General features: G+C 32.5%; 1 protein-coding gene across 1 annotated transcript; it reads right to left on the bottom strand.

Annotated features, from left to right (window-relative positions):
• Positions 1 to 289: 289 nt before the first annotated feature.
• Positions 290 to 2933, bottom strand: LOC111877987 (serine hydroxymethyltransferase 6). The gene is made up of 4 exons (XM_023874487.3): positions 1468 to 2933; positions 955 to 1360; positions 764 to 865; positions 290 to 621 (listed from the first exon to the last, which is right to left on the bottom strand). Exons 1-4 carry the CDS (start codon positions 2581 to 2583, stop codon positions 410 to 412), a joined length of 1836 nt encoding a protein of 611 aa, XP_023730255.1. The 5' UTR covers positions 2584 to 2933; the 3' UTR covers positions 290 to 409.
• Positions 2934 to 13544: the final 10611 nt, after the last annotated feature.

The following is a 13544-nucleotide window of genomic DNA, read 5'->3' as shown; positions in this document are numbered from 1 at the left end:
GGATTTTTAAACTTAATAGAATCTTTGATCCCTTAAAATATGCAAATTTCATTTATTAAATCCATGTTAACTGACTAAAATACCTTTTAATAAAATTAGATGGTATTTTTCAATTATATTTAATTAAATAATATTTATTAATCACTTTCTTAAAATAAATAAAATGATTGACCTATATTGATTTTCCAAAATTTGCCTATAACTAAATGAGTTAAAATAATAAATTAATATAAACAACTCATATCAGGAAAAAAAAAAAAAAAAAAAAAAAAAAAAAAAAAAAAAAAAAAACCTCAAAACGCTATTCTTTTTTTTTTTCGTGAAAATACACTCACATACCCATTATCCATATCATATGGTCTCTAAAACAATTCAAACTCAACCCTAATCAGCATTTATATATGTATATTTACATGTCTTGCCCTGGCATTGCAAATTGAGTTGCAAAGTTTTCAACTTGGGACCTTAACTCAACTATGTCTTTATTCACGAATGCCTTCCCCATTTTTCCATGTTCCCTCTGCTGCATAACACTTGTGATTTGAGCAGCTCTATACAAAAACTCTGCCATTGTTTCAAAATCAGACTCCAAGCAACCTCGTGTTGTCATAGCAGGTGTACCTGACCCATACACTCCAATTACAGCTTTGTACTTTGAATATTTTTCTACATCTCAATGCAATATGAAATAGCAAAACCTACTTCCATTTTTTATTTATTTTTTGTTAATTGAACAAAAAAAAAAAAAAATCTTTCCACTCACCAATCCTCACACCTCCTGGGGTCAGACTCCCATTATCATCAAATATGGCAATTTTGTTGACAGTAATGTGACACATTTCACATACTTTCTCAAAGTTTTTACCTGACAAGAAATGAAGAATCTATCAGCAACATTGTTATTATTATCATGTAATACGATTAAGACAAAATAGCTCATTTAAGAATCTTTACCAGTCAATCCAAGATTTCTAAGATCCCAAAGTACCAAATGATTATCAGTTCCTCCTGTAACCAGTTTACAGTTTCTTTTTAGTAAAGCAGATGCCAAAGCCTGAGCATTTTTCTTCACTTGTTGCATATATGCCTTGTAATCAGGAGTAGCCAATTGTTTGAGTGCAATTGCAAGGGCAGCAATATGATTATTATGTGGCCCACCTTGAAGAGCAGGACATACAGCAAAATTTATCTTCTCTTCAAAGTCATACTTGTAGCTTCCATCACCTTGATTCAAAAGCTTCCCTCTTACCCCTGGCTTAAGACCCTTCCTGTAGAAAATAATCCCTCCCCTAGGCCCACGAAGACTTTTATGAGTAGTCGAGGTTACAATGTCACAGAAATCAAATGGGCTTGCACATTCCTGCAAATTAACAACCACATGATGTTTTTGTAAGGATAAAAGACTTGATATTTACACATAAAAGAATTGAGTTTGAAATTTGAATCACGATTAGCAGACAATTTTACCTTGGCAGCAATGAGACCACTGATTTGAGCCATGTCGCACATCAAGACTGCTCCAGATTTGTCAGCAATCTGTCTAAATTTGGCATACTCCCAATCCCTAGGATATGAGCTCCCACCACAAATAAGTATCTTTGGGCGAAAATCAAGTGCCCTTTCTTCAAGCTTTTCAAAATCTATAATACCTGTTTGTGGGTTAACTTTGTATGAAAGGCTTTCAAAGAAGATTGAAGCCCCTGATACTTTCTTTCCATTTGGTGTATAGTAGCCATGACTAGTGTGCCCTCCTGAAGGGGTATCTAACCCCATGATCCGATCACCAGGGGATAGCAAACCAGTATATACTGCAAAATTTGCAGATGTACAAGAGTATGGTTGAACATTTACACCCCAATTCTCACTTTCAAGCCCGAATGCTGTCAAGGCACGTTGGCAACAAAGAATTTCGATCTCGTCAATGTATTGGTTGCCACTATAGTATCTAGCGCCTGGCATTCCTTCAGAATACTTATTTGTCAGGTGACTCCCTAAGGCTTCCAAAACTGCTTTACAAACGAAGTTCTCTGAGGCTATCAATTCGATACCCTTATACTGTCTTTGCTTCTCTTTCTCCAATATATCAAAGATATCAGGATCAGCAGCCTGAAGGGACTGGTTCCCCCAAGCTCGAACAGCTTGTCGACGTGATTCCAGACTTCTCTCTTGCCCGTTTTGGTCGGTTTGACAACGTTTCGATGATGTAGATGAAGAAGACGACTCTGGGGTAGCTCCGCTGCTATTATCATCCCTTCGCCTTTTCAAACACATGGGATGCCCCAAAATTTGAAAGTTGTCAACATCTTTTTCTTCTTCTTCTTCGCCCCCAATTTTGCTCTCCCCGTTTAAATCAACGCTCCCGACGTTTCTCTGCTGTTGTTGATTGTTCAATTCGACGCTGTTGCTTTCTGTCGTGGTCTGTTCCTCCATCAACTGAAGCGGGATAGATGAAACGAGATGGCGCGAAGAGCTATTGAAACTCGAATCTATCTGAAACGATATAGAGCCGTCGGAAAGCTGGCTATGGTGGGAAGAATGAGGCAAAAACCCTAACGAGACGTTGGATCGAGAAGCACGAGGCATATCCTTGGATTTCAGAATTCTTAATAGAAGAAAAAGTATTTAAAGAGAAAAAATCGAAAACCCCTAACAAAGACGATGACGACAACAGCAACAATGGCGAGAAGCAAAGAGGAAGGTACATGTGATTTGAGATTCCATAAAGCAAATGATCGTGTACTTTTTCCAAGATGAATTAAGGAAGGAGTATGGATGAATTTGGAGCAGTAAATGAGGAGTATAAACAGAAAGAGAGGGGACAATGGCCGCAGAAGATGGAGAAGAGGGATGAGGGAGAAGAGAACGAAGACGTGTTCGTTTAATGAAGCTGTAAAAGGGGATGCACCTGGACACATCCATGCCTCCGAAGGTTCATCTAGTCCGTTTTGTGGGTAACAAACAATATCCGACATTTGTGATAATGAAAAGTATTTTTTTTTTCTATAATAAAATATGATTTAATAGTTCTACTTTCTCACCTTTTGTTTTTAAAAAAAGAGTATTCCGAAAATTATTTATTACAAACATTAGGCGTAAGCACTTCATCAACCGAAAAAAAAAAGACCTTTTAGATTTTTAAAAATTACAAAAATTACGCAAAATGTTATAAAAAAATTAGGTACAAAATATAGATTTTCCCCAAGTATAAAGTAGAGAAGTTAAATTACCTATTACTTTTTATTCCTACAATTATTCTTACTTACTAAAATTATAACAAATCACTATTTAATTTAATTTTTATTTGATATATTTTTAATATAATTTTAATAAGTTAGTTAAAAAAATATGAAATAATAACACCTATCATAATTTTATTGAATAGGAATAATTATAGATATATAAAATAGGATATAAAAACCTTTTAGAAATTAACGGTGAAATTTGAAGTCTTAGAAACTAAATATAAAACTCCGGTTTGGTCCTTGTTGAAATTTATGAAACTCACTGAACTCAGCCTCGGACCACTTAAAAATTTAATAACTGATCTCAGGCTGGAATGGATCATGGATGTGAATAAACTGAAGCCCATATATAAATGGGCCCTAAGTGGATCAAGCCCAGGATCCAAATTTTAAATGGGACTTTCTTCTCTACCCGTTTATTTTTCTGCATACCGTGACTACCGGTGGACTAATGTATAGCAAAAGAGACAAGAGTAGGAATGTTGGATCCATCATCCATAAGTAAACCAATTTATTTTAAGTCGGTTGATTGAATATTGTCCATTTCTCCATTTCCATTCAAACATCCTCATAAATTTAAATTTATAAAAACCTCCTTGATTGAATAAAAATTACAAATTTTGATTAATAAATATATTTCATAGTCGAATTGGACACTGATTCGACCAAAAACGATATATACACAAGTCAACAAGCTTTAAACGTAGTAATCTATGAATAAAAGACATGGTTGCATCAAGAGTTATACCTAATACCTTGAATCATTGAACTCCTGATTTCTACTTAGAATAGAACTCTTTGCTTAGTTATCCTCAGTTCTACCTCGTTTCCCTCACTTCAAAAATATGAGATCGTGAGTTTGAACTTTGCTTTCAGCCCTCTTATCTTATGCACTTTTTTGTTTTTATTTTTTAGTAAGTTGATGTCGATTGCCACATAAGCAAACCAGTCACCAACTTAAGTAATATGAACGTACCGTGTCAACATAATCGCCATATAGGCTCTAGATGACCTGCCATATAAAAGGACCTCAAAATAAATGAAAAAAAAAAACACAAAAAAAAGTTTGGGAAATCCATTTATCCTGATTTTCATTTGATAACATATTTTTCCTATTTCAAATTCTCAATTTTCGAATAGACTTTTGGACTATATATAGACTTTTGGACTATATAACATATAGTATATATTTTGATAAGGAAGATTTAATTTATTAATCGAATATAAAAATATATGATTGTGTATATGTATGGAGAAGGTTGGATTGGATAAGTGGTTACTTAAAAGTTGCCCATGATGGAACCACTAACTATTTGTGTCCACACTTCTACATGTTCCGTGCTCCAATCAACCTCCTCTTTTCAGACACATGGAGAACTCCCAAGTTGACGCCCTTAGTTCTGGGGTCCTTACAATGCCTTCTTTTTCAATCATTTTCTTCTTAATAATTTTATTCAGGTTTATCACGTATCGCTTATCACAATACCGATCCAAATAGGCGGGCTTCTACGACAAAATAGCTTTTTGCAAGTAAATATTAGTAAATTAGCATTTTATTTTACAATAAAAAAAAGTATTTCAAGAGTATATATATATATATATATATATATATATATATATATATATATATATATATATATATATATATTAAATGTTATTCATACTCATAACTCATTTTTATGAAAACTAATTAAATTCGTCATTAATGTAACAATAATATTCTTTGAGAATGAATTCATATCTACAAAAATACGAATCTATACTAATAAAAGAGTAGCACTTTTGTCATGTGTCACCATATTAGACATTTTAATTAATGTGTTGCCACTTGTCAATCTATTAGCTTTCCATTTTAAATTTATTAGACCTCCTCATTAATGTGATTCTATTTTAAATTTTAAATTTTAAAAGTTAAATTTTAAATTTTAAATTTTAAATTTTAAAAGTTAAATTTTAAATTTTAAATTTTAAATTTTAAATTTTAAATTATTGTTTTCATTAATTCACAAATAAAAAATATCTAATATATATTAAAAATTAATTTTATATATTTATTTGAATCAATGATTATAATTTCACATAACTAATAAAAAATATCTCTTAAATTAATAATTTATTTAAAATAACTTATTAATAATTTTTAGTTTTTACTATAAAAGTTTGATTAATTTTATAATCGTGGTTCCCACGGATTATAAACTAGTTCATATATAAAAACATAGATGCGAATTTATTCTAAAAAAATGTTATTACTAACATTAATGACAGATTTAATTAGTTTCCATAAAAAGAGAATTATAATTATTGATATCATTTAATATACATATAATTATGGAAATCATTTAATATCTATATTTATTTAATTAAATAATTATTTAATTTACAAAATTCGTATTGGTGTATTCTATCACACAATAAATGTACGAAACAAGATAACCTATATATATATATATATATATATATATATATATATATATATATATATATATATATATATATATATAATCCCCATTATAAAATAACATAGTCTTTAATGCAAAACTAGAAAAGTTCATCACGCGTTGCGTGGGTTGGAAGGTGTTTAATTGAAATATAAATGCACACTTTGGAATAAACACCAAGGGTGAAGCTATAACCACTAATGCACACCAACAATATACACACAAACAATTACAAACTTACTTCAAAACAGACACACATAAACATACATACATATCTAAAGTCATCAAAATATAAGTAGAAACAAGTCAAAGATAATATCATGTGGTGGATTTTATTAGCTTACCATCGGTGATCTACAACCTGGAATTCAACATTCCAATTCAATTTTTAGTAATCTAGAATTGAATTGTCTCCAAATATGAATCCTATGTCAGGTGCAGATCATAAAAAATAAATAAATAAATAAAAATCAGGGTTAAGGATTGATATTAAAGTGATCAATTGGTGGGGAATTTTGAGCTCTTTTTCGGTTTTGAAAGCAAAAAATAATTCAAAAGTTGAATGTTATTATGTGAAAATACTACCTTAACTATTGTTGTCTTCCTCTTACTACTTGTAAAAACACCTACATCTTTTTACATAAAACTATCAGCTCAGAAAAATTATGAATTCAGTTTTTAATTATTTGAGTAATTGTATTATATATAATTAAAATAATAACTTTTTTTTGTGTAGGGGTAGTGTCTTAAATCTAGAAATTGTTTCATAACCTTTTTGTTTACTTTTTGCCGTAAATGGAAATCAAAGCTTCTATGTTACCTATATAATATAACATAGCTTTTTTACCTACATTATTTTATATTTGTTGGATATTTTACACAAGCAAATATATTATCTTATGTATAATATTTTCCTAGTTGGTTTATACACTTTCTTTGAAATTTGTTCTTGAATTAAACTCTCATTAATAAGCTGAATAACGATTGCACAAAGTAACACGAAGCAGATGCTCAATTCGTTATTAAATAATTGGATAAATACTATATTTTCAATTCTTTTATGAAAATATTCGTAAGTCTTCGTAATTCTTTTAAAATTTTTACAATGCACAAGAGTTTCATAAAGGGCAAAAAACAGAAAAATACTTGTGCTATCACCATTTTATTGATTGGCCCATTTAGCTATTTATGTAGAGATTAAATTAAACCATCGTATTTTTTTACCATTTAAAAATATTGCAAAACACAATTGTATTCATTAGCCACTAAATTGTTGTTGTAATAACAATTAAAAAAACAATAGTTCAATGGATAAATTGATAAAATGGTGAAACTACATTATCCCTTATATATTTTTCAATTTCCAATAAGTAAATATCTTACTTGTAGTCTTTACCTAGTATTTTTGGAGATGCACAACTGAGATTGTTGAACGATACATCCTTGTAAACGAATTATTAGAATATAGTGATTTAATTCCCGCTTAAAAAAAGTCCCAAATTATTCACAAGTTTAATAATTTTCAAGTGGTAAATAAAAGAAATAGAAATGTACTTCCATTGATCTCTTTATAATATCTTTCTATTTTCATTTTTTTTCCTATTACAACATAGTATTATCAAAAATCTATCAATTTTAGCAATTTCATCTAAATACAATACAATTTCCACTTCTTCTATAACTGGGTAGATTTTAGAAGTATATTGTCCTAATTGCTACATCTTGCATTTTACGGTTTTGCCCTTCTTTAAAATGTCAAATTAAACAAAAGAATGGAAAATGATGAATGACATACATGAATGAGAGACCATGAAAATCCTCCGAACTTGTAATTTTTCTTCCTATAAACAAACAACCATTAAAAAAAGCAGATGATTCTAAAGGATTTCCTCTTTAATTTGGGTCTCGCTGTCACGTGGAAATGGAATCATTTCAAGCTGATCTGTATAAATATAAATGAGTTAGTAAGTTGGATATGTGTAAAGACAAATAGATTTATACTAAAATAAAATAATTGGAAAAAATAAAATGTTAGATATCAAAATGAACCAAACCCCTACCTTCCAAGAAAACATAATGAAAAGGATTTGGGCCGATTAATGCATGAATGCATCTCATCCATAGATAATTTGTTGATGACTTTACTGGATAAAGGTCATTTATTAAGTGCTTAATGAGTAGGGAATGAAGTAGACATTAAAGCTAAACAAAAATCAGCATGTTATGAAATTTGTTACACTATTTTGTAAAAAACATTTAAAATAGCTCAAGTATGATTTAAGGGTTGCGTTAGGGGTTGTAGTTTTGTATGAATGTCTAAGCCCATCCACCAAAAGTTCATAATCTGATTCTCACTCAATTAAGGGTAAAGTTTCAAACCTTCCAAACGACTCAGTGCAGTTTATTGTTTGCATCAGTCCACTTTGGAAATTCATATTAAATTCTAGAAGATTGCAAATGAGGTGAATCCAAAGCCCAGAATTGTGTATGTGTGTCTAATATCATGAATAAAAATTTCATAATCTGATTTCATTTGTAAGTATAGGGGAAATTGATAAAACTAAAAATCCCATACCCTACCAATTGATAACTTAAGAAGAAATTTGAAGAATCGATTTAAAGAAAGTCCTCAATGAAATTGATGTTGATTTAAGAGCATACCTGGATTTAGTGAAACATTGAAGTGTCTAGCACGAATCTGTGACAACCCAAAACTTCTAACTTGTACGATTGGTCAACTATATCAATATTAAACTCAATTTTGTCACCATTTAACACCGCTAAGGGTTTGATACAACATTCTAAGCCTCGTACAATCAAAGTTTGGATTCTAGGTCGAATAATACCAAGTCATAGTACAACAACCGGGCCATACACCCTCTTGGGAGGAGTGTATGGCCGTACACATGGGTGTGCGGCCGCATACCCATCCCTCAACCGGACACCCGGGGTGGTGGGTCACCCACCCCTATAAATATGAGGAGACCCCTCTCTTTCACTCTTCTCTTCATTTGGCTACCCACTACTACTTTCTCTCTCTAGAATCTTCATCTAAGGACCCTCCAAAGGCTTCAAAAACATGAGTATTCCATCATCTAGCTTGTTATACTTGTAATACCTATTAATCTAAGCCTTAATTCATCATGTTCTTCATCCTTTGAAGGTGTACGGCCGCACACCTTAATAAGGTGGCCGTACACACCTTAAAAGGGTTCTCCAAAGTGAGAGTTTGGCCCTATCTACTAGTTGGACTTGGTATTAGCCTTGAAGCACCTCAAAATCGACATCTTGGGCATGAACATAGAGAGTGTACGGCCGCACACCCCTTTTTACAGCCGCACACACATCCTCAGGGCCGTACACCCATTTTGATGTCCATATTTGGCCTTAAACTCGCAAAACCACTAAGGGGGTGTTTGGCTTAGCTTTTTAAGGGCCAAAAGTCCTTTTTGGAAAAGTTGCAAAAAGTCAGGTTTTCCTGACTTTTCCAAAAAGTTGATTTTTCTTCTATCAAAAATCCAAAAGTAGGTTTTAAAAGTACTTTGCCAAACATCTTTTGCCTTCTATCTTTTTCTAAAAGATCTTTCAGCCTCTTAAAAGCAAATCCAAACACCCTCTAAGTATGGGGCCTAAAACCACTCCTTGGATGCTTGTAGGACCTTGGAAACACCTCTAAAGCACTCCCCATCATGAGTGTACGGCCGTATACTCATGGGTCGTACACCCCCAAAGGGTGGCCGTATACCTCCCTCATTCGATCATATATGGTTTCAACACATAGTTCAAGCATTTCCAGGTCCTTAGGGTGGTTTCCCATCATGTTTAGTCATGAAATACCCTAAATCTAATACATATATGTGTTACCATATGTTAATAGGATCCACTTGCGTACGAAACATCAGTTGACACTCCGCATCCACACCGATCTTACTCTTAAATCCTACGTCAATCTATGAGTTCATACCCCTACGCTTTTAAGATTTTTTTAAAACGTTTTCAGGGGGGGAATACAAGCCAAACACAAAAGGATTTTTGTGAGATAAATAAAAATGCTTTCAACAAGTTAAAAACTGATGCAATTGATACGATCCAACATGATCAAACACATAGACAGTTATTCCCTTTTGTATTATGTGGAGCATAAGGGATGTTTTCTAAACATAATTGCATAGTTTTCATAATAGTACACGAACATAACATATCATTCAAACTATAATAGGTATAGTTTGGGAAATTCATTATCAGTATTACGTATTGAAAACCACATACGCAGTCGAACATATAAACTATAATAGATTTAGTTTATCCATTTCTACGTACAGATAACATGAGTAACTCACTAAATAATTATTTTGTGTATAATTATTTATACTCTAGACCGTATACAAACGATTTCGAACACGAGGACAACTGAACAACACGTAAACTAGTTAATACAGGATTGTGAGACCTTCTTCATAGTACCCTTCAAGGTATTGGTAAATCCTCTACTCTTAGTATAACCAGAATCTCTTGGAGGGAGAGCGTGAAATTTGTGAATATATCTATTCGGGACCGACAATCCCACACCTGAACTATCAGCTACAGTTAGGCAGGCATGCATGGGGTGATAAATTTTGTAACATCTGATGCATGAAGAAACGTCATGGAGGTCATCAGTCATATTAGCATGGTTATACGAACTCACAATAGTATCAATTGGCCTTTGGTTACGGGATTTTCCTTCTTTAATAGTTTTATTTTAATTAATAAGACTACCTACGTACTACACTGGAGGGTATTCCAGGGACACAACCTTTGGTTTTATTTTAAGTAATAAAACTACCTCACAAACTGGTGGTAGACAGGGTTTTCAACAGAACATACATCATTTACTGGTGATTGCCAGAGTTTTCAAACGTAACACATTTTCCTTACTGGTAACGGACCAGGGTTTCGATACAAACAATATTTTACTCATAATGAAAAGAAATCAATTGTACAAATTCAATGACTAGTTTTCAATACAAAACATGCTTATGAACTCACCAGCTTAATGCTGATACGCTTTCAAAACCGCTTATATTCTCAGGACAACGATAGACATGTACCTTTGACAGTGTTTGGAGAAGACGGAGCATTTTTGGAGTCTCGTCTTTGTCTTTTACTACTTTTGATGTATACAAATTATGTTTTCAAACAGATGTAAATATTCCTATTGTAATGTAATGGTTGTGTTTACTTTGATTGCTATGTTACAATTGTTGTGATACTACGCATGACGTCAACCGCTCCGGACGTTTCCGCCATTTGTTTCAGACGGTTCGGGGGTGTGACAGAATTGAACCAAAAGAAAATGTAGAAATCGGGGATTTTCCGTTCTTCATCTACTTCCCCGTCTGATTGAACACCCTTATGCTTGTTGACACGGTTATTCAAGTACCCTCTTCCCAATAATGGACAACAAAAAAAATGATGTGATTCTGTTGTGGTCGGTAGTTGATTGCAAGAGGGAACATAATCATAATGGGTGTTGCGTCGGTGGATTAACCCCAAATGGTGGAGCAAGCCTATGGTCGTGCATGAGGCTATTGGATGAAAGCGACGTAAAAGGGATATACGGAGCCACCACCGATGAATATGGCTCTGAAAGACGGAGGTGGTGAAAAGACGACATCTAAGGTGGTGGTGATAATTGTGAGACGATCGGAGAAGGAATTTTGAAGGTTTGAGGATGGTTTCACCGTGAACCCGTTTCACTTACCTTTCTGATCCCCTCCACCTCCTCCGCCACTGTCGATTGCTCAAACAGTGTCAATTCGTGCTCGTGTAGACACAAAACCCTTGTTACCATTGTTGTGTAGACGAAGACTTCCTGATTTGCTTAGGCTTCATTTCCACTGAGAAGAAGAAAAACGGTGGAATATGCGGCGGGAGTGGGTTACTGGTGGCAGTATAGGCTGAAGACGATGAAGTCAAATCGAAAGCGGAATAAAAGCATTCACGGAGGGAACGGTGATGGGTGGAGACGAAAGGGAGGAGATAAGGTGGAGGAGACCAAAATTAGAAGACGTAAGCATTTGAGGCGGTGGATCTGTGGGATTAAACTAACGAAGGTATACTAACTAAGTAACTAACCCAAGGAACAATACTCTGGTCAGGTATTGTTCCTAAGGGAGCATAAAATTAATAGTATTATAAATGGCATCATTAAGGTGACCTCATTTCTTAAAAAATGAGTTTTGTAAAAAGGTTATTTTATAAAGTAATTTTTATGAAATAGATATTTGTTCAAAACATGATCGTTCTTATAATAGGACCTTATTATTTTTAGTCATAGAATTTAACTTTATTTAATTAAATTATGCGTTCTAATGAACGTCTTATCTATAGACATAACAACGAATGTTTTGTGTATTGTTTAAGAGATGTAACTTGTTAAATAATCAATAGCGTTTTGAAGGTCTTATAGATACAAAGATATATGATGGATAAAGAGGTAAATCGGTGAAGTATGGGTGATTTTTAAAACTCGTCATTGATTTGGTGGACGAGACAAAAACCACATATCATATAATTTGGATAGAAATTTTGTCTATATTTCCTATGTTGTGTGTGAGAATGTTTTTATGTTTTGTAAAATATTTAAATATACGTTTCTAAAATTAAAATTTAGAGTTTTTATTTACATTAAATTTTTCATATTAAAATAGAAAAATAAATCATTGATTCCCCATTAGGGATCTCCGATCCCCATTAGATGTGAGAATGAAGATTCATTTATATTAGCCGATGGGGATGTGATTGAAAATGAGGATTCGGGGATTTGGATTGGGATCCTTGTTAATCCCCGGCCCCGTTTATATCTCTGGGTAACAATACTCTTAGGCTATATTTGTGAAAAATAAGCTAACTTATAAATCAATTTACAAGCTAGTTTATTGTAATTTAACGTTTGGTAAATCATAAAAATTGTTTATAAACTAACTTATTGATAAGCTAGGTTGAGATAGTTTATTAATAAGCTAGCATATAAATTAAAAGCTAGCTTTTCAACTAATTTATCAAACAGTACGATTTAAAAGTTTTAAAATAAAAACAATGTAGCCATTAGAGATGTTAGTCTTGTCTAGGAAAAGATTCCACTTAATAACACAATAACCAATCTTATACCATCCCATTACTAACATCTCTAGTAACAAAATTAACAATTAGAAAGGACCAACATACACCAAAACACCTGACATCTATTTTTATTCCGTTGTGTATCTTAGTGGAGGTTTAGCATATAATAGGACTAAAAAATAGGTTTCAGATAATAGCACCACAAACATAAAAGAGTAGGTAACATCATCAAGAGTAGGTTACATCATCGAAATCACTCTACAGGGGCAAAATAGATAGTTGTACAAAACCATTTTTTTATTATATGTTTTTATTTAAAAATAAAAACTTATAATAATGACCTATTTTTCTGGCTCGTTCTAGGTATTTAAGGATATTTAATTCCTCAAGACTAACCTTGACTTTTAACAAACGGTAGACGTTATAAATTTTTAAGCTTAAGACATTCTTGTTTATATATAGTCTTCACCTATATATTAGTTTGTGTATTTTGTATGTATCATTATCAGGTTGATACAAACGAATTTGTTGGTTGTCAAAACAAATTAGTACAAAATATATGTGGTATAATACTAATAAGTAAATTTAGTGTAACTATAGTTGATATGATACATTTTTTTTAAAAGCCAACAAACTTTAAAACATACGGAATTCACCCCTAACCACATCATCGTTTATTTGCTAAAAATATTTTACATTTTTAAGCTATTCTCAAAGTCAGCACACATTATTTTTTGTTAGGCTAATACTATTTTTA

The sequence above is a fragment of the Lactuca sativa genome, chromosome 5 (genome assembly GCF_002870075.4).
Source record: "Lactuca sativa cultivar Salinas chromosome 5, Lsat_Salinas_v11, whole genome shotgun sequence".
NCBI classification, from domain to species: domain Eukaryota; kingdom Viridiplantae; phylum Streptophyta; class Magnoliopsida; order Asterales; family Asteraceae; genus Lactuca; species Lactuca sativa.
Note: the sequence above shows the minus strand (reverse complement) of the source record. Positions and strands in the feature narration are given on the sequence as shown.